At 53.1% G+C, this 20,184-nt stretch overlaps 1 protein-coding gene across 22 annotated transcripts in view; it reads right to left on the reverse strand.

Moving 5' to 3' along the window:
- Positions 1 to 63: 63 nt before the first annotated feature.
- The window catches only part of FGFR1 (fibroblast growth factor receptor 1), a 56,286-nt gene continuing 36,165 nt past the window's right edge, over positions 64 to 20,184 (reverse strand). For 3 of the 22 annotated variants that reach the window (XM_063726339.1, XM_063726344.1, XM_063726340.1), the window contains 16 exons: positions 18,166 to 18,432; positions 16,835 to 16,918; positions 16,405 to 16,688; positions 14,582 to 14,705; positions 12,978 to 13,168; positions 10,281 to 10,425; positions 7,977 to 8,180; positions 6,670 to 6,814; positions 6,312 to 6,433; positions 5,748 to 5,858; positions 4,316 to 4,506; positions 3,231 to 3,353; positions 3,011 to 3,081; positions 2,614 to 2,751; positions 2,380 to 2,485; positions 64 to 1,049 (listed from right to left, as the gene is read on the reverse strand). In XM_063726339.1, the coding sequence (XP_063582409.1) occupies positions 843 to 1,049; positions 2,380 to 2,485; positions 2,614 to 2,751; positions 3,011 to 3,081; positions 3,231 to 3,353; positions 4,316 to 4,506; positions 5,748 to 5,858; positions 6,312 to 6,433; positions 6,670 to 6,814; positions 7,977 to 8,180; positions 10,281 to 10,425; positions 12,978 to 13,168; positions 14,582 to 14,705; positions 16,405 to 16,688; positions 16,835 to 16,918; positions 18,166 to 18,432 (2,513 nt within the window). In that variant the 3' untranslated portion in view covers positions 64 to 842. 22 annotated transcript variants of the gene reach the window in all.

Consider the following 20,184-nt stretch of genomic DNA (forward strand, 5'->3'; position numbering starts at 1 on the left):
AAAAATCCCTAGCTCAGAAACTTAAAGCAGCAATCCCATTTTCCCTATAGAAATGAAAACATATTGAACTTTCTTTTGTATTTAGCAGTAATCCAGCAAAACATAAGCTTTAATATAGCGACTGAGGAGTGGTAGTTTGAGCCATGAGGTACCGGGGAGCCAGAATCCACTTGCTGAGGACAGTGATGACCAGCAGGTGGCAGAAGTAAATTCCAAGCAGCCAAAAAACCAAAAACATTCGGAGAATTCTCCCCCCGTTCCTGAGAGGCAGGATGGAGTTTGGACAGGAAGAACTGTAAGAAGCCAAGATCTGCGACAGTCCTAACAAATACAGTCTGGTCACATGGATACAGGAAGGACGATCTGGGGAGGCATACCAACAAGAAACGAAGCCAGGGACCTGAATGCCACACTAGCCTCAGGTGACATGTTCTCCTGCACTTAGAAGCACCGGCAAAACCACGCCCACAGAGGGGGCAGACACATGTCTGGGTTTCAGTTTCTGCAGACCTTCATCATTTGTTTTCCTTTTTGTTTTCTCTGTCGCCCAGGCTGGAGTGCAATGGCGCAATCTCGGCTCACTGCAACCTCTGCCTCCCAGGTTCAAGGGATTCTGCATCAGCCTCCTGTGGAGCTGGGATTACAGGCGTGTGCCACCATGCCCGGATAATTTTTGCATTTTTAGTAGAGATGGGGTTTCACTAAGTTGGCCAGGCTGGTCTCAAACTCCTGACCTGAAGTGATCTGCCCACCTCGGTGTCTCAAAGTGCTGGGATTACAGGCGTGAGCAACCGCGCCCTTGCCTTCCTCTTAATCACTTTAGCTCTACCCCGTGGCTATTCCTAGGTAGGTGCCCCCTCCCCAGCCCAACCCCACCGGTTTCCTTGGAGGAAACCATCCATGGTCGATGGCTGCTGGGCCTTGACTCTCTGCCCAGCGCCTCTAGTGCATGGATGGGGTTCCTGCCCTCGATGCAGACATCTTCTTTTTCTGACTTTCCAAAAGCAGTGGAGAGGCAGGAGGTGCGTCGTGAGGTCTGGGTGCAGGACCTAGGAAGAAGAGGTTACAAGGAACCTGCGCCGGGAGCGTGCGGTGCCCTCGGGACAGACCTAGCCCCAGGGCCTGTGGGTGTCCCTTCTTTTCAGTGGACATTCCCACCCTTTTCACACAGCCCATAGATAAATGAAGCAGCAGCAATTTTTATTGAGGGACCTAAACTGAAAATAGGTTTAGAACATAATTTAAAAAAATAAAACAGCAAAAGTAGCAAAAAATATATGACCTTTTTAAAAACATTTTCCTTTTTTTCTTTTTTCTTTGTTTTTAATATATAGTAACTGATGCCTCCCAGCCACCAGGAGCATCTTACCCGATGGGTAAATCTCTGGTAACGACCCTTTTAAAAAGACATGTAAATATATACTCAGATTTATACACTTTGTGTTTTCTTCATAGCTATGTACAGAGCCCCCAGTTTGGGGCTGGGCCCCAGGGCCACAACACTGCCCCCAACTTGGCCTTCGCCTCACCATCCTCTGGTACCAGACATTTGGTCAGTAAAGCAAACTAGTATCGGAATTAATAAGCCACTGGCACCACCTATCTGGGGCAGAGGTCACCTTCAATTGAGGCTCGAAGCACTGACCTCCTTACTGCTCTGCTGTAGCCCTGAGGACAAGGCACCTGCCACCAGAGTGTGAGGGGCTTATGGGTGAAGGCAAAACAGACCAAACTGACAGGAGAAAGCTCAGGAAGCTCTCACTTGCATGCCTGTTCATCGGCTCCCACTCCCCGCCCTCCAGGCCGTGCCTGGTGGCAGGGAGGGGTCTTGGTCCAACATCTGGGAGGGGATGAAGTGGCCGACAGCAAAGATCTGCCTCTTTGCACCTCTCACCAGCAGGTGGAGAGGAGGTGGAGGAAGAGGTGAGCTGAGTGGGGTGAAGGCAGGCCACACAGGAAGGCCCCTGGTAGGCAGCCAGCTCCTGCCAGCAGGAAAGGGGACAGGGACGGACAGGTGGTGGGCCCAGCAGGGGCTGTGGGTGAGGGTTACAGCTGACGGTGGAGTCTGGGGAGGGCGTGTGGGTGGCAGTCAGCGGCGTTTGAGTCCGCCATTGGCAAGCTGGGCTGGGTGTCGGGGCAGGCAGGGCTCCTCGGGCAGCGGCTCATGAGAGAAGACGGAATCCTCCCCTGAGGAGCACGTAGAGCTCCGGGTGTCGGGAAAGCTGGGGGAGTACTGGTCCAGGGGCATGGACAGGTCCAGGTACTCCTGTGATGGGCGAGAGGAAGCAGTGATGGGCCGGGCCCCTCCTCCCTGCTCAGGGAGGTGCGTGCACGCAGTGGGGACAGTCTGAGCTCTGGCTCTGGCATGGGCAGCCTTACCTGGTTGGAGGTCAAGGCCACGATGCGGTCCAGGTCTTCCACCAGCTGCTTGAAGGTGGGTCTCTGTGAGGGCACTGCATGCCAGCAGTCCCGCATCATCATGTACCTGCGGCAGGACTGTAAGGTCAGGGCCGCCTCCTGGAGATGGATACTCTCTAGTCTAGCCCCCTGCCCCTCAAGCCCACTCTTGCCCCAGGGCCTGGCTCGGGGCCTCCAACATCTCCTCGGGCTTACAGCTCGTTGGTGCAGTTACTGGGCTTGTCCATGCGGTGACCCTCCTTCAGCAGCTTGAAAAGCTCCTCCACAGGCACACCGGGGTACGGGGAGCCACCCAGAGTGAAGATCTCCCACAGGAGCACCCCAAAAGACCACCTGCAAATGGGCGGGGAGCCACAGGGTGTTAGAGCTTCTCCACCTCCCCTCCCCCAGCACAAATCCTCCACCCAGGGCAGTGCCAGGAGACACAGATCAGCCTTTCAACATCTGGAGCAGAGGGAATGGCCACAGACAATGTTTTGTTTTTCTCTCTAGGGTGGAAAGAGGACTCCTCAGTCCAGAGGGAAAGCAGGACTCTACAGTGCTAGAAGCTCTCTATCCCACACCTCCCTGGCAATTGCTATTACAAACTCACACATCACTCTGGTGGGTGTAGATCCGGTCAAATAATGCCTCGGGCGCCATCCACTTCACAGGCAGTCGGCCCTGAAAGCAGCACAGGGGAGGTTGGGGTGGCCCCAGGCAGGGCCATGAGGGCACGGGTAGGAAGGGACTAGGGGGTGGGTTCTCAGCCCACCCCACTCCTCGCTTCTCAGATGAAACCACTAGCACAGGGCAGCCCTGTCGGCACTCACGTTGGTTGTCTTTTTATAGTAGTCGATGTGGTGAATGTCCCGTGCGAGGCCAAAGTCTGCTATCTTCATCACATTGTCCTCTGTCACCAGGACATTCCTGGCCGCCAGGTCTCGGTGTATGCACTGAGGAAGGAGGAAGGGAGAGCAGCAGTGGGGGAGGTGAGGGAGCTGGAAGGCTCTAGGGGGCCGCCACCCATGCAACTAGCCGACTTGTCTCATAGAACTTCTCCTGCCACACTGCTCTGCCCCCGAACCTTTGCTTCCCCTCCTCTAACGTTCTCTGCCAGCTCCAGGCTTCTCATCACAGCAAGCGCTCCTCCCTTCCTTCCCCAAAGACTGGCCCCTTATGCCTCTGCTGCGTCTGCAGTGATGCGTGCTCCTAGGTCCTGCCTCCCAGCACAGCAAGTCCACATGGGGCTGGGCTCAAACCAAGCCAGCCCTTACACACCAAACACTGCACTCAACACTCACAGACAGTTTCATTTTATTTCATAACAATTCTACAACAGGTATTGTTATACTTTATTTTCTTTTGAGACAGGGCCTTGTTGCCCCGGCTGGGGTGCAGTGGTGTGATCATGGATCAGTGCAGCCTCAAACTCCTGGGCTCAAGCTAGCCTCCCACCTCAGCCTCCCGAGTAGCTGGGACTACCGGCACGCACTACCACACCCAGCTAATTTTTTAATTTTTTTTTTTTTTAAAGACAGGGTCTCAATATGTTGCCCAACCTGGTCTCAAACTCCTGAGCTCAAGCAATCCTCCCGCCTTGGCCACTGAACCCAGCTGATATTATTCTTATTTTGTATTTGAAGAATTTTAAGATGCTAAGTAGTTGCCTGAGGCTACGGAGAAAGTGGCAGTGCACAGATCTGACCCTACATCAGTCTGACCCCAAGGCCACCTGGCTACACTGGCTCTCCTGACTCCGCAGTTCCCAGAGAGCCTAAGACAACACACAGGGCACACAGGGCCAGTGCTCAGTGCATCCACAATGCCACCACAAGATGACAAGTCACAGGCTGGAGGACTAGGGGGGCTCTGTTCCCACCCTGGCATTACCCAGGGGAGCCTTCAGGTTCCACACCTTCTTGGAGGCCAGATACTCCATGCCTCGGGCCACCTGGTAGGCGCAGGACACCAGGTCCTTGGAGGAGAGCTGCTCCTCTGGGTTGTGGCTGGGGTTGTAGCAGTATTCCAGCCCTGGGGGCCTCCGGGCCTGCAGGTACTCCCGCAGGTTGCCCTTGGAGGCATACTCCACGATGACATACAAGGGACCTGTAGGCACAGGAGAAGAGGCCACGGGGCCAGCAGCAGGTGAGGAGGTTTGGCTTCACCTCAAAGAAACCCCACCCCCAGCAGCACACCCTGGCCAACCTCCCATCTCCTGCCTCCTCTTAGGACCTGGGAAATCCATTCTACTACCCAAAGAAAATCAGAGAAATAATTATTCCCAGCATAGTCCAGAAAATTCCAGAGCAACATTGGGGTAAGAGCCCCAGTTTGTTTGTCTGTTTATTTTGAGATGGAGTCTCACTCTGTTGCCCAGGCTGGAGTGCAGTGGCACAATTTCAGCTCACTGCAACCTTCGCCTTCTGGATTCAAGTGATTCTCCTGCCTCAGCCTCCCAAGCAGCTGGGATTACAGGCATGCACAATGCCTGGCTAATTTTTTTTTTTTTTTTTTTTGAGATGGAGTTTTGCTCTTGTTGCCCAGGCTGGAGTGCAATGGCGCGATCTCGGCTAACTGCAACCTCTGCCTCCCAGGTTCAAACGATTCTCCTGCCACAGCCTCCCGAGTAGCTGGAATTACAGGCATGCGCCACCACGCCCGGCTACTTTTTGTATTTTTAGTAGAGATGGGGTTTCACCTGTTGGCCAGGCTGGTCTCGAACTCCTGACCTCAAGTGATCCACCCACCTCACCCTCCCAAAGTGCTGGGATTACAGGCGTGAGCCACTGTGCCTGGACTATTTATTTATTTTATTTTTGAGACAGTGGGAGTGTCTCCCAAGCTGGAGTACAATGGCGTGATCTCGGCTCACTGCAACCTCCACCTCCCGGGTTCAAGCAAGTCTTATGCCTCAGCCTCCCGAGTAGCTGGGATTATAGGCATGTGTGACCATGCCTGGCTAACTTTTGTATTTTCAGTAGAGACGGGGTTTCACTATTTTGGCCAGACTGGTCTCGAACTCCTGATCTCAAGTGATCTGCCTGCCTCGGCCTCCCAAAGTGCTGGGATTACAGGCATGAGCCACTGCACCCAGCCTGAGCGCTCTTAGACCATAATTACTCAGCTGCCTCTGTTAACACACCACATGTATGAATCTAGGTATCTGTATTCCTAAATGAACACCAATGAGCGGAGCCCAGATCCCGAGATAACACATTTTAACCCCTGCCAAAGCGGCCTCTCTTAACCCCCTTCCCTAACTGTGGCTGAGAGAGGCCTTGGGACTGATACCCCAGCTCAGATCTTCTCCCCGCTGGGCAGGGAAAGCCAGTCTGGCCGGCACCCACCGTCCTGCGTGCAGGCCCCCAGCAGGTTGATGATATTCTTATGCTTCCCGATCATCTTCATCATCTCCATTTCTGAGATCAGGTCTGACAAGTCTTTCTCTGTTGCGTCCGCTTTAAAGAACACGTTGAGACTCATTTACTTGGGAAGGGAGGAGGGCAGGATAAAGGCTAAGGGAGTGGGGTATGTGTCGAGGGGCTGCTTTTCCCTGGGACTTGATTCTTTCCTCCCCACTTCATCCAAACTTGTTTTCTCTTCCCACTCATGGGAGCCGTTGTTGCAATAGGTGGTAGTGAGTGGGCAGGGATGTGGTGAGGAAAGCCTGCAAGCGACGGATCTAGGATAAACACCTGACCACAGCCCACGCTGACGCCAAGGAACAGAGTGAGGTCATAGAACAATCTCAAGGTGCAGAACACCCCCTCCACTGCCAGGTAACCCCAAGCATGCAGGGCAGCAGGTGTGGGCAGCAAAGGCACCAGAGAAGCTGTTCTGCTGGGCCCGAGGCCTGCTGTTTGCTTGGAACGGGACAAGATTTTCTTTGCAAGGACAGAAGCATCACTTACACTTCAACATCTTCACAGCCACTTTGGTCACACGGTTGGGTTTGTCCTTGTCCAGCCCGACAGCCTCTGCCAACACCACCTGCCCAAAGCAGCCCTCTCCCAGGGGTTTGCCTAAGACCAGTCTTTCGGGGGAACAGAGAGTGGCATTAAGTTGGGGCTGGTGAAGTTCAAACCTTGAGAGGTACCCCATCTCCACCTCTCTGTATTTCACGCAACTGCGAGCAGAAAGTGGAATGAATGCTTCTGCAGGCATTTCATGATCCTTCACCGCCCAGAAGGTGTTAGTATACGCACCTTCCACCACTAGAATAGCAAGCAAGGAATGCCTTCAAAAAGTTGGGAGTTAAAGTATTATTACCTGTCCCGAGGCAGCTCCCAGCGAGGGTCTTCGGGAAGCTCATACTCAGAGACCCCTGCTAGCATGGGAGTCCCACTGGAGGAGAGCCGTGACGGCCGAACCAGAAGAACTCCAGAGTTCATGGATGCACTGGAGTCAGCAGACACCTGCAAGGAAGAGTGGGGTCACCCTAGAGCAAGGAGGGGGAACAGGGGTGACTCCTTCACATTCCTAGTCAGAGCTTCCCAACAATGGCAGAGGCACATGTCTGTGTATCTGATGTTCTTTCCTCAACACAGAGTGGTCCAAAGACCATGGTAGGCCAGGAGGCCCAACTTCTAGGACTGACCTATTTCTGCCACGAGCTGGCCTTTCTGGACTTCACTCACCTTTAAAATAAGCAGACCAAATGCACCTCTTCCAGCTTGACATTTTATAACTGATCACTGCAGTAACAACTCTATTCTCCTGACTCTTTGCAAATACTTTGCCTTAGCTTATGGATTCCTAACTCCCAAAGCACCTTCCAGAATGAGCACAGGCTTCTGAGGGAACGGTCATTCTTGCACACACCTGTGCCATCTGTACCATTTCCTCCCATGGGGAAGGGTGGGCACACAGGGGACAAGGATATGGTATGGCTGATATGGTTTGGCTGTGTCCCCACCCAAATCTCATCTTGAATTCCCACGTGTTATGGGAGGGACCTGGTAGGAGGTCATTGACTCATGGGGGCAGGTCTTCCCCATGCTGTTCTTGTGATAATGAATAAATCTCACAAGATCTGATGATTTTATAAAGGGGATTTTTTCCCTGTACAAGCTCTCTTCTCGTCTGCCGCCATGTGAGACGTGCCTTTTGCCTTCTGCGATTGTGAGGCCTCCCCAGCCACGTGGAACTGTGAGTCCATTAAACCTCTTTCTTTTGTAAATTGCCCGGTCTTGGGTATGTCTTTCTCAGCAGCGTGAAAACGGACTAATACAAACAGTTCTCTTCTCTACCCTGCATCTCTGCACTTCTAAGCAGCCCTTGGGGACAGTTCAAATTCATGCCATTGGCTGCACATTCCGTCCAAATAGGACTTCCTCCCAATCCATGTCCCAGGGGTCCGGAGGACTTGCAGTGTGATATGGAGGGTGCAGGAAATTCATGGGCTACACTAGCTTGAAACAGACTCTAGAACACTTAGTTCATGACATTCCACTGTGCCTTGCCCAGAAGCCAGAAAACAAGGCCCAGAGCTGTAGATTAGGGACAATGGAGAGGGCAGGGCATTAGAGGCCCAGAGAGAGAGGTGGTGCTGAGTGTGCAAATCCCCCATCTACTTTCTGTTACCTGTCTGCGCAGAGGGATGCTCTTGGCCAGCTTGTGCACAGCCATCTGGCTGTGGAAGTCGCTCTTCTTGGTACCACTCTTCATCTTGTAGACGATGACCGACCCCACCATGCAGGAGATGAGGAAGGCCCCTGTGCAATAGATGATGATCTCCAGGTACAGGGGCGAGGTCATCACTGCCGGCCTCTCTTCCAGGGCTGAGTCAGTGCGAAGAGGGTGTTAGCAGGCTCGGAGGGCCCCGTCCATGTGAGGTCCCACTCCATTAGAAAAGCAACACCTATCTCCTGTCCCCTGGGAACTTTTAGGGAGAAGAACCATGGCAAGTTCTAGCTAGGACTGGGATTGTGGCACTAGGAGGATCAGGCAACCCCCTGATCTTGGAGGCTGCCTTCAATGGACTTCAGCCACGGAAGAGGGATGGCCTAGAACCATCGTGCTACACAAGCCCCATCCTCATTAATTCCTGAGCCTCCTTGCTCAGCTGGACTGGAGAGGTACAGGCACCCAGGGATCCTGCAAGGGCCAGCTGAGAAATCACTTCTATGTGCCTTTCTTGGTCTCCTCAGGGAGCCATGGCCCTTCTCTGCAAAGCCTGGTCTCCTCAGGGAGCCATGGCCCTTCTCTGCAAAGCCTCAGCACTGTGTGCATGTACTTAACATGCAGGGACACAGGTGTTTCTGAGTCCTCTGTCCCTAAGAAGACACAGGGTCCCTGAGGGCAGGGTTGGTGCCTCGTTTATTTCTGCAGGCCACAGTACCTGGTGATGGTGGCACTCACAGAATGAGGACAGAGGACAGGAGGGGAACCAGCCTGTGCCTTGCTCAATGTCCCACTTTGGGTCTGTGTCATCTCTGTCGGGGCACACAGGTAAATATTTATTCCTAGCCAAACCACAGGCAAAGCTGACTTAATTTCCAAAAATAACCTTTTTTGGTAGTTCTTTCAAATTCTACTCATAGGCCCCAACTCCTAAAACTTAAGGAAATGTGGCAGCAGGGGGCAGGGTTCCATTTTGTTATTCTCTTCTCCCACCTTCTGATTAGGATTCACCCCCCACCCCATTGCCACAGCAGCTAAGCCAGTTCGGTCCACCTTTCCCTTCAGCACGAGAGGCTGGGAGGCTTTCATCCCAGCATGCGCAGCACTGGTTTCATGGAACACGCTTTGCCCCACGGGTGTGGACGGCCCTCCTCCTTCCACAGGCCTCCTCCCAACCTTCCCCTTTAAAACCCACCAGCCAGCCACGGAGGCGGCGCCCCTAGGAACCTTCGCAGAGAGGCATGAGGCATGAGGCACGACCCTAGACTGAGCCCAGAGAACGTCCCAAGGCCTGACAAGGAGACAGCAGAGCTGATGACAGGGAGAAGTGTTGCTGTTTTTTCTTTCCCTGATGTTGAGGAACGAAGACAACTGATTGGGAGCACATGGGGAGCACAGACAGGACCAAGACAGGGACGACGATAAAAACAGAACGCTTCTCTGCCTCCAGCAGGGGCATCCGGAGACCCTGACGGGCAAGCAGGGCAGAGTGGGAAAGGAGGGGAGAGAGGAGAGGGCAGTGCCAGCAGGGACAGCCAGACCCACATGCAGGACATTCCGAGAGACAACAGCAAGCCCTGGCACCGCAGTCACCGGCCACCACCCTGAGCAGGCTGCAGGCTCCTTCCTCCCTGGCTCAACATGCAGACCTCCCCTCTTGGGAGAGCAGAGACGGCAGCAGCCAAAGAGGATACATGGACATTGTGAAGCCTGCTGTGGCTGCCTGAGACAGGCCTTTCTGAAGGCAGCTCAGTTCACCTGTCCAGGCTGATCTCCTTCTTCAAAGGCAATAGGATGGCAGTACAGGAGGGTGGGCTGCTCTTTGCAAGCAGCAAGTCCCACCCCTGGGCTGAGCACTTGAGAAGGGAGAAGAGGCGTAGGGCCCTATCTGAGACTTTTCAGATGCTCAGTACCCAGCGGAGGGGGGAGGCTGCTGGACCCAAGGACGGAAGGAGCCTGCCCTGGAGGAGTCTGGCTGCAGGGTAAACCCAGATCTCGGGCATGCATTGCAACGGCCAGGGGGAGAGCAGAGGCAGGTGTATGGGTGGGAGGCCTCCGTGCACCTGCAAAACTAGGGAAGCTCTTCTCTGAGCTGAGAGGATTCAGCCCTCAAAGCTGGGGCAGGACGTGGCACCAGGCAGGCAGGAGCCCATTCTTCCAGCTCTCCTGCCTCTGTGTCTCCCCAAGCCTGGAAATGCATGCTCCCCCCATGCCCGTGGCGAGGGCAGGACATCGAGAGGAGAAGTTACAGTGTGTACCTTCCAGAACGGTCAACCATGCAGAGTGATGGGAGAGTCCGATAGAGTTACCCGCCAAGCACGTATACTCCCCTGCGTCCTCAAAGGAGACATTTCTTAAGTGAAGCACCTCCATCTCTTTGTCGGTGGTATTAACTCCAGCAGTCTAGAAGAGACAACGGAAGCAAAATGGACAAGCACAGGACATGAGACCTCTAAGAGACGCAGAGCAAGGGAAGGAGACAGAGAGAAGGGGGACTAGAGGAAGAAATGCTCCCCTACATCTTCTTTGCAACAAGGAACAAATGAAAACCACCAGGCAGCAAAACCTGTTAGAGGAAGAGGGTGAGACCCTGAGGGAAGAACTCCAGCAGACCTGAGAAGACGACGGCTGGTTACGACCCTTCACCAGATGCTGGCAGCCACTGGCCCATCCGAGCATGCGGGCGGTGAGCGGCATGGAGAAATGGGGCCGGCGGGCAGGGGCTGTTTGGTTTCAGGTAAAGATAGCCAGAAGGTGAACACAGGAGGGATGGCGGGGGCTGCAGACACACACATGCGCACACACACACACTCGCGCGCACATGTGCATACACAGCCAGCAGATGCGAGTATGCAAGGGAATGCCTAACTCCTTCTCTCTCTTTTTTAAGAGATGTGGTACCATTCTGTCAACCCAGGCTGGGGTGCAGTAGCATAAACATAGCTCACTGCAGCCTCGACCTTCTAAGCTCAGGCAATCCTCCTGCCTCAGCCTTCAGACTAGCTGGGACTACAGGCACATGCCACCATACTTGGCTAATTTAATTTGTAGAGATGGGGTCTTGCTATGTTGCCCAGGCTGGTCTCAAACTCCTGGCTTCCAGCGATCCTCCCACCTCAGCCTCCCAAAGTGCTGGGATTACAGGCATGAGCCACCGTGCCTGGCCTATGGCCCCTTCTCTTAATCACCACTCACTCACACCTTCAGTCTGAAGTACCATTTGTAACACAGCAAGACGTGTCCCCATGAGTCCTCGCATGGATCCACACACAGCCAAGGAACACACAGAAGGCAGAGAGGGAACCCACAGACACCAACACAATACCAAACCAAACCAGCCTCCCAGGCCGGGTATTTTTCCATGGCTCTGGGCACTAGAAATACAGTAGGGTGGCAAGGACAGTCCAGTACTGGCTTCCCCGCCTGCCCCAGCAGCTTGGGGCCTACATCAAATCCCCAGCACAGGGTCCCATCCATCTCCCCATTACCTTTTGCCACAGGTCTGGTGACAGTGAGCCACGCAGACTGGTTAGCTTCACCAATATAATTGGAAACCTTACACACATACTCCCCGCTCTGGGCCTCTGTCACATTGAACAGGGTCAGCACCTCCGCATCCGAGCTATTAATCCCCGAATGCTGGAACAAACCAACGACACACCAGTCAGTTGGGCAAAGCTGAGACGTGGCCACGCACGTTGCTCCCATGTAACTTTCAGGCAGGCCCAGGGAGCGAAGGGAGATGTTAAGTGAGATTTATTATCTTTCTCTTTTAGAATTTTTTTTTTTTTTTGACGCAGAGTCTCACTCACTCTGTCACCCAGGCTGGAGTGCAGTGGCGTGATCTCAGCTCACTGCAACCTCTGCCTCCTGGGTTCAAGCAGTTAGCTTGCCTCAGCCTCCTGAGTAGCTGGGACTACAGGTGCCAACCACTACGCACAGCTAATTTTTGTATTTTTAGTAGAGATGGGGTTTCACCATATTGGCCAGGCTGGTCTCAAACTCCTGACCTCAAGTGATCTAAAGTGCTGGGATTACAGGCGTGAGCCACTGCGCCCGGCCTTCTTTCCCTTTTACAAGGACAGAACAAGTGGACTTCAAAGTCCAAAGCACTTGACTTAAAAAAAAAAAAAAAAAAAGAACTGCTTCAAATGGAATGTTCTATTTGTGTTTAACCCACTCCCTCCAGGACTGGAGCAGGGGTTGTGAGTGGAGACAGTGGCCAATGACCTACAGAGCAGTTTTAGCACCAGCAGCAAAGACAAGAGAAGGGAGGGCCAGTATTATCTCTGAGATAGCCAAGCCAGGGGAGGATGAGGTCTAACTCTGGGACAAAGAGGTAAACAACTTTCCCAGCTTCTGGTTCCTTCCTGTTGCGAGATCCACTGGAGATTTAGGCAATTACTTTCCCTGCATTAATGGAGCATTCAGGGACAATGAATGTCTGGGAGTGAGAGGAAAAAGGAAGAAAATGCCATTACTCCTCATATGGCTTAGAATTTATACGTGGCATTTGTTTTTCCAACTCTTCCTAACAGATGCTCTTATCATGCACCCCATTTGCCAGAAAGATCGTACGTAACTCGGGACACAGGGCTAAGACTGGGAAACGCTTGGTGGAAAGGCTCTGGTTTCGGGCAATGAAAAGGCAGGGGTCCAAATGCCTTCCTTGTGTAGCTGACCCTAAAGCCCCAGTGACATTGCTCTCAAAGCTTATTACAGACCAGCACCACCCACCCCTGCAGCCCTCTGTTCCCAGCTCACCTCCACTTTGTGACCTCTGTCACTAGTCCTGGGGGATGTGGCTAGATCCCTACCAAGATGGAGTGTGTGTGCCTGAAGTGCGAGGAATGATCCCATTCGGGGGCACTGAGCCTGCCCACAGGAACTTGAGCCCCCGAGACAGTGGTCTTCTTCCCAGTAGACTGGCCCACGAAGACTGGTGCCATGATTACCTTCAAGATCTGGACATAAGGCAGGTTGTCTGGACCAATCTTGCTCCCGTTCACCTCGATGTGCTTTAGCCACTGGATGTGCGGCTGCGGATCACTGTACACCTTACACATGAACTCCACGTTGCTACCCAGGGCCACTGTCTTGTTGGCGGGCAACCCTGCTTGCAGGATGGGCCGGTGAGGGGACCGCTCTGTGGAAGATGGGAGAGGAGGCACTTGTCACGGGGACCTTGCCATGGCTAAAGAGGGGTGGGCTCACCTGCGCCCCACTTGGCTTTCCCAGTGATGGGTTGTAAACCTCGCAGCACTTCTGCTGAGCCCAAGCCTCTCAAAACAGAGCTGGGGAAAGGGACACCCTCTCTTCAGGCCCTAAGCCATCAGGATCCTCCTCCCCAAGGCAGTCATCATATTTACAGTCACAGTAAGTCGCTCATGCTTTAATGGAGAACCTTCTAACTCAGTTGCACTCCCAGACCTCAGCACAACCTGCTCCTCCTTAAGTAAAACCAGAGTCACTTTGACTCCTGCTATTCAAAGTGTGGTCCACGAGCAGTGCTACCAGCATCCCCTAGGAGCCTGTTAGAAACGCAGAATCTCAGATCTTACCCCAACCTCTTGGATCAGAATCTTTTTACCTTTTTTTTTTAGAGGCAGGGTCTTACTCTGTCACCCACGCTGGAGCGCAAGGGTGTCATCATAGCTCACTGCAGCTTCGAACTCCTGGGCTCAAGTGATCTTCCCACCAGCTCAGTTAACTCAGCTGGCACTACAAGTACATGCCACTGCACTAGGCTAATTTTTAAATTTTTTTATAGAGACAGGGTCTCACTGTGTTGCCCAGGCTGGTCTCACACTCCTGGCCTCAAGCAATCCTCCAGCCTTGGCCTCCTAAAGTGATGGGATCACAGGCATGAGTAATCTCATCATGCCACCTGGAGATCATAAGCCACTGCACCTGGCCACAATCTCCTTTTTAGACCATATCATCATAATCAGGAAGAACACTGGCTGAGAGATTCTGTACCCAATGATCTCTAGGGAGTGAGTTTCAGAACTGCTAGAAGGAAAAGGTTGCAGTAATAGCTCCAAGAGGCTCAATGTTCTTCCCAGAGTCTCCTGTGATACCCTGAAGTTGGCACAGGTGTGCAGTTCTGCATTAGCAAGGTGTCTGACCTCTCTGAGCCTATGCGCCTGTGCTCCTGTGCAGGGCTAGACTAATACTGCCCACCTTGCAGGTGTGCCACGAGCATTACAGGGCAGGTATTTAAGGAGCCTGGCATATTGCTGGCATTAAGCGACAGCTCCTATTACGCTACATTTAACAACTCTCCAACAGCGCCTTCTTCAGGACAGACTCTGAACAGCACCTTCCATTTCACAGTGACAACCAGCTTTGACCGTGTTACTGTCTGATCTTAACTCTATTTTATAGATAAGAAAAGTGAGGCTCAAAAGGAAGAAGTGACCTGCTCAAGGTGACAAAGCCAAGAAGTGCCAATTGCTATCCTGACTCTGCCCCTAAGAAACCTGGACACCCCGGCTGTGTTCTCCAAGCCCGGCCCTTCCCGCTAAACTCATTCCTCCTGCTGCCTCTGCCCTCTTACCCACGACATCCAGCTGGTACGTGTGGTTGATGCTGCCGTACTCATTCTCCACAATGCAGGTGTAGTTGCCCTTGTCAGAGGGCACCACGGAGTCCATTATGATGCTCCAGGTAGCATAACGGACCTGAGGGGAAATGCCAAAGGGGTACGTTGAGGGTCTGGAGGAAAATGCAGGCAGAAGCCCCATGACAATGTCGGCACCCCGTGGCACCTGCCCTCCATATCAGAGCCTGGTGGCACAGGGCCCCAGGCTGCAGGGGTGGCTAGGACAAGGCGTGGATTGCCCCCCTACCAGCCCGTTCAACTCTGCAAGCTGGCAGATGGGGTGTAAAGACTCCAGAAGTCTCCACTGTGACATTCAAGGTCATTCGTGATCCGGACAGATATGCCTTCTGCAAACACTCCCAAATACACCAAGAATGTTCCCAACTGTGCACCTCTCCTATTACACTAAGAATCCAGCCCCCACTGCCCTTGACAGCTCATTTTAAAAACCATCTCCTCCAGTCCAGTCTCTGGTCAGAACTGTGCTCACCCTTTCCTCTGCCTACCAAAGCACTGATCACAGTCTACTTTTTACGGTAGCTTCTCATGGACATTTGCCTCCTATCAGACTGGAAAATTTTTATGGGCAGGAACGCTGTCTTGCAGCATTTAAAGCACGGTGTCTTGCATGTAGTGAGTGTGTGGTGAATTAATTTAAAATATTTCTGGCTGGGTGCGGTGGCTCACGCCTGTAATCCCAGCACTTTGGGAGGCCCAGGCAGACAGATCACTTGAGGTCAGGAGTTCAAGACCAGCCTGGTCAACATGAGGAAACCCCGTCTCTACTAAAAATACAAAAATTAGCTGGGAATGCTGGCCCGCACATCCCAGGTACTTGGGAGGCTGAGGAAGGAGAATGGCATGAACCTGGGAGGCGGAGCTTGCAGTGAGCCAAGATGGCACCACTGCACTCCAGCCTGGGCGACAGAGCGAGACTCTGTCTAAAAATAAATACATAAATAAATAATTAAAAAAAAAAATGCTTACACTCTTTAAGTTGGTAATTTCACTTGTAACAATCTGCCCTAAGGAAGCACACTTAAAGCTGACAGAGATTCACTGCAACATTATTTATTATGGTGAAAAACCAGAAAATACCTAATATCACAAAATAGTTCATTAAATTATGGGATTTTTTTTTGTTGTTTTTTGAAGACAGAGTCTCGCTCTGTCACCCAGGCTAGAGTGAAATGACGCGATCTCAGCTCACTGCAACCTCTGTCTCCTGGGTTCAAGCAATTCTCCTGCCTCAGCCTCCCCAGTAGCTGGGATTACAGGAGCCTGCCACCACGCATGGCTAATTTTTTGTATTTTTAGTAGAGAGGAGGTTTCACCATGTTGCCCAGGCTGGTCTTGAACTCCTGAGCTCAGGCAATCTGCCCACCTTGGCCTCCCAAAGTGACAGGATTATAGGCGTGAGCCACCATGCCCAGCCAAATTATGGGATTTAAAAATAATGGAATCTTACACAGTCATGAAAAATGATGTTTCAAATATTCATGCTTGAAATATATCATGAAAAGACTCATGTTAACAAATGACAAGGCAAGGAAATTACATACATGATGTGATCAACTATGTAAAAACCATATTACACAGAAAGAAGACTGAAGACATTTTTAAACTTTATTTGCATTTTTTTGTATTTAAAAATTTTAATGAATAACCTGTACAGGTGGAAAGTATTACTTAAAACAATGAAAAGCATGTAATCAGGACTTCCTAACTCGGCCTCCCCTGTTCCCGTTACTCTAACTTTCGCATGCACACACACGTACCTTGTAGCCTCCAATTCTGTGGTCAGGTTTGAATTCTTTGCCATTTTTCAACCAGCGCAGTGTGGGGTTTGGGGTCCCACTGGAAGGGCATTTGAACTTCACTGTCTTGGCAGCCGGCACTGCATGCAATTTCTTTTCCATTTTTTCTGGGGATGTCCAATATGGAGCTACGGCTGCCCGGGGAAAGCCGAGAGAGACAGGCAGGGTGGAGAGGAGCAGCTGGTCAGGCTCAGGAGCAGGGCCCAGGCCAGGACCTGGAGGTGTCTTGCCCATCTGCCCAACACCTGTGAGCAGTGTCTGGCACTTAGCAGAACAGGCACCGTGACCCCATGTGCCCTCTCTTCCTCCCCTTTCAGCCTTCCCCTCCCCTCTTAAACCCAACGCCCAGACCCAAAGGGCAGTAAGATAGGAAACAGTGTCTCACGCATACGGTTTGGTTTGGTGTTATCTGTTTCTTTCTCCTCTGAAGAGGAGTCATCATCATCATCATCATCCTCCGAGGAGGGGAGAGCATCTATGGGAAGAAGAAGGGGCACTGAGGTTCCTCCTAGGGACCCCTAGATTTCACCAAGGCTAGTGCAAGTTCCAGATGAACACGGACACCCTCCCCATGGGGAACCCAGTCCCACTGCTCCCTTAGTGACGATCTCTTGGTGGGACGGAAACTGTTTAAGAACAGTTCCTGTGCATGTTTCCTTCCTTCCCCAAAGCACTGCCCCCACTGCCTGGAAGCCTTCACACTGGGTGGTTCCATCAGGGTCAGCTGTTCCTATTTAACTTAATTCCATCCTACATTCAAAGGCTCTCTCTCAACTTGTGGTGCCACCTGGGTGTGCTGGAGCCAGGCAGCCTGTATTCTTCTTTGGACGGCTGACTATAGGGAAACTCAGGCAGGTCTAGATGCACTGTGGCTAGATGCTATTTCCAAAGGATGGGCTAAACACCCCACAGTCAGAATTTTTCTAGCATGTGTCCACTAAGGTTTGGGGGCTGCCCTCCTTAATCAGAGCAGATAGGGCACCCACCACCCCAGCAGCTGCCAACACCTCTCCCCAGTAAGTATTTATTTCTTGTAAGAACACGCTTGATACACATGTGGTCACCCATGAGGGTTCATGCCAGATCTTTCTCCAGTCCTTCCTATCACCTTTGGGGATCTGGTGCCAAGTCCACACCCTGAGGTGCATAAATGGCATAAAGAAAATTTCAGCTCCACTTCCTCAACTCCTAGTTTTGTGAAAGTCACATTCTAAGAGTGGCAAGTTCCCAAGTTCACAGAGCTCCAGGGCTCCCTGGCTGCCCTCGCACAGCTCCCTCGCGGTGCACCTGGGTTCCTCTCCAGCAGAGCAGGGATCCCACCACCTGTTCAGGGGCTCTAATCACTAAGCGGAGTACCAAGTCCAAGTGGCAAGGGAGTGATGGGGTGGAAGCTGGCCGAGCACCACTTAGCCTCCTGGAGATCTGGGCAAGCTGTGGTGGAAAAAAATCACAGGGTCTTAACATCCCAAGAGCCCTGGCAATCACCTCCGAGGTGTGTCCTGGAAGCCCCAGATCTCCGGTCCTGGGGCCCACCCCACCTAGTCACCTCTCTGAGAGCCAAGCCACGCGGCAGGCAGGGAGCAATGTTAGTGGGCAGCAGTTTCTGAAGCAGAGTGGGGGCAGATCACGGAGTGGGAGGAGGTTCACCTTCCCCTGAAACTGGCAGAGAGGGTTGGAGGGGGTGGGTCTAGGGAGGGGCAAGGGCAGGGCTTGGCTACCAACCTGAAACATTGACGGAGAAGTAGGTGGTGTCACTGCCCGAGGGGCTGCTGGTTACGCAAGCATAGAGGCCGGAGTCTGCGGGCATGGAGTCCTGCACCTCCACCTCCTCCCCTGTGATGCGGGTGCGGTTGCTTTCCGCCAGCTGCACCCCGTCCCGCAGCCAGTTGATGCTCTGCACATCGTCCCGCAGCCGACAGCGAAGCTGCAGCAGGTCACCGGGGTGGACCAGGAAGGACTCCACTTCCACAGGGGCTCCCCAGGGCTGGGCTGCAGCCACCACGGGGCCGGGAAGAGAAGCCAAGGGGCGAGAGAGGAAGACAGGGAGAGGGGAGGAGGGGAGAGACAAAGGGAATTATGCTGGCCACACAGAGCCGCACCATCCTGGGCATCACTTACTGGAGGCTACTGAGGCAGGGCAGTGGGAGTTGGAGCATGGGTCAGTGGGGAAACGGCTGGCTGCCTGGGAACCCCCATCTCTTTTCCACCCCACTCCTCCAAAAGTCAAAGGAAGAAAGAGGCAAAGTTAGGAAGCAGCTGTAGCAGCATTAAGCGGATCACATTTCATTTCCCCCATCCTAAGGGGAAAGGTTGACCCTCCCCAGGACTTCTTTGTGTTCGGAGTTGCCCCCTCCCCAGACGCTCAGTTCTTTGCCAAGATTGCCACTTGCCAGAGGAACACCCCATTTCCTCTGGGATAGCTCAGCCTCACCCTTCCCTAGCAACAGCTGAACAAACCCCACCCCTCAAAACCCCAGCAGCCCCTGCCCAAGTCGAGAGAAGGCAATTTGTCAACCGGGGGCTGACCAGGATTCGTGTGATTCGGCGAGGGTGGGGGTCTGGCCCCCAATGCGTCAGATGCACATGTTGTGGGGGCAGCCCAAGGAGAGGTCAGCTCAGGGAACCTCTTGCTAACAGGTGTCAGGGCAGGGGATTTGGAGCTGTTGACTATATTAGGACCGGAGGCCACAGCTGCCATAAAACCCACACTTGCTCTGGCAGCAGGAGCTGTCGCACACAAAGGTCCTTTCTCCTCAGCCCTCTGCCTGGGCACACCCTCTCAGGCCCCCCACCATCCACTCTACCTCCCCATGCCCCATCCTTCTCTGTCCCTGGGTGGGAGCACTGGACCCACCGGGGTGTCCGCACCTCACAAGATCCGATACCACCAAAAGCACCTGTCCCTCCCCTGACCAGTGCCTCTTCCCGCACGCGTTCAAGAAGGCCCGTGGCCCGGACACACCTGAGTCCACCATCCTGGGCTGTTACGCATCTCCTGAGCACACCCCTCTGCACTCACGAGGAGAAATGAAGTTTCTATTTCCTTTTAGGATGTTCAAATGTACTCCTGGCATCTTCCACCTCTCACCTACCACCCACATCCCGCCCACAGCCTTGGAGAGGACTTTTCTCACCATTTGTTCACCCTGAGACTCAGTGGAGCGACTGCCGCTCCCCGATGCATAAGGCTCTGAAACAGCATGCTCTCCCTCAGCCCCTGCTGTGGCTCACGGCTGCCCCAGTGGCCCACAGGGCCCCCGATTTTTTTCTGTCCAGCTCTCACTACTCACTCTTCTGTCTCAGCCTAGCTGGTAACTTCTCCTTGAGGGCGGTGCTGACTCCCAGTCTGGGTTAGGTGCCCTCCCCCTCCTGGCACCTGTCACACTGAAGGGCAGTCCTCTTTCTGAACCTGAGTGTGGGGATGTGTCATCGGTACCTTCAAATCCCCAGCACCTACTACGATGCCTGGCGCCCAGGAGTTGCTCAAGAAATGCTTGCTCAATAAATACCACACGTGCAGTCACCCTGGCTCTTCACTGCCTTCCTTTCTACTCTCCCTTTTCTCTTTCACTCCCCCTTATTTGAAACAGGGTCTTTCTCAAGTGCTCAACAGGCTTCCGCTAGAAACCTTAAAAATGAAAATGGGTGTCCCACGCATCGTGACCAGCAACTGACAGGGACTGACAGTGGTTTCTCTCAGGGGGGCCAAGGTTGCAGACCCAGTCCTGCATTGACCCATGG

Source organism: Pongo abelii, chromosome 7, assembly GCF_028885655.2.
Source record: "Pongo abelii isolate AG06213 chromosome 7, NHGRI_mPonAbe1-v2.0_pri, whole genome shotgun sequence".
In the NCBI taxonomy this organism is placed as follows: Eukaryota; Metazoa; Chordata; class Mammalia; order Primates; family Hominidae; genus Pongo; species Pongo abelii.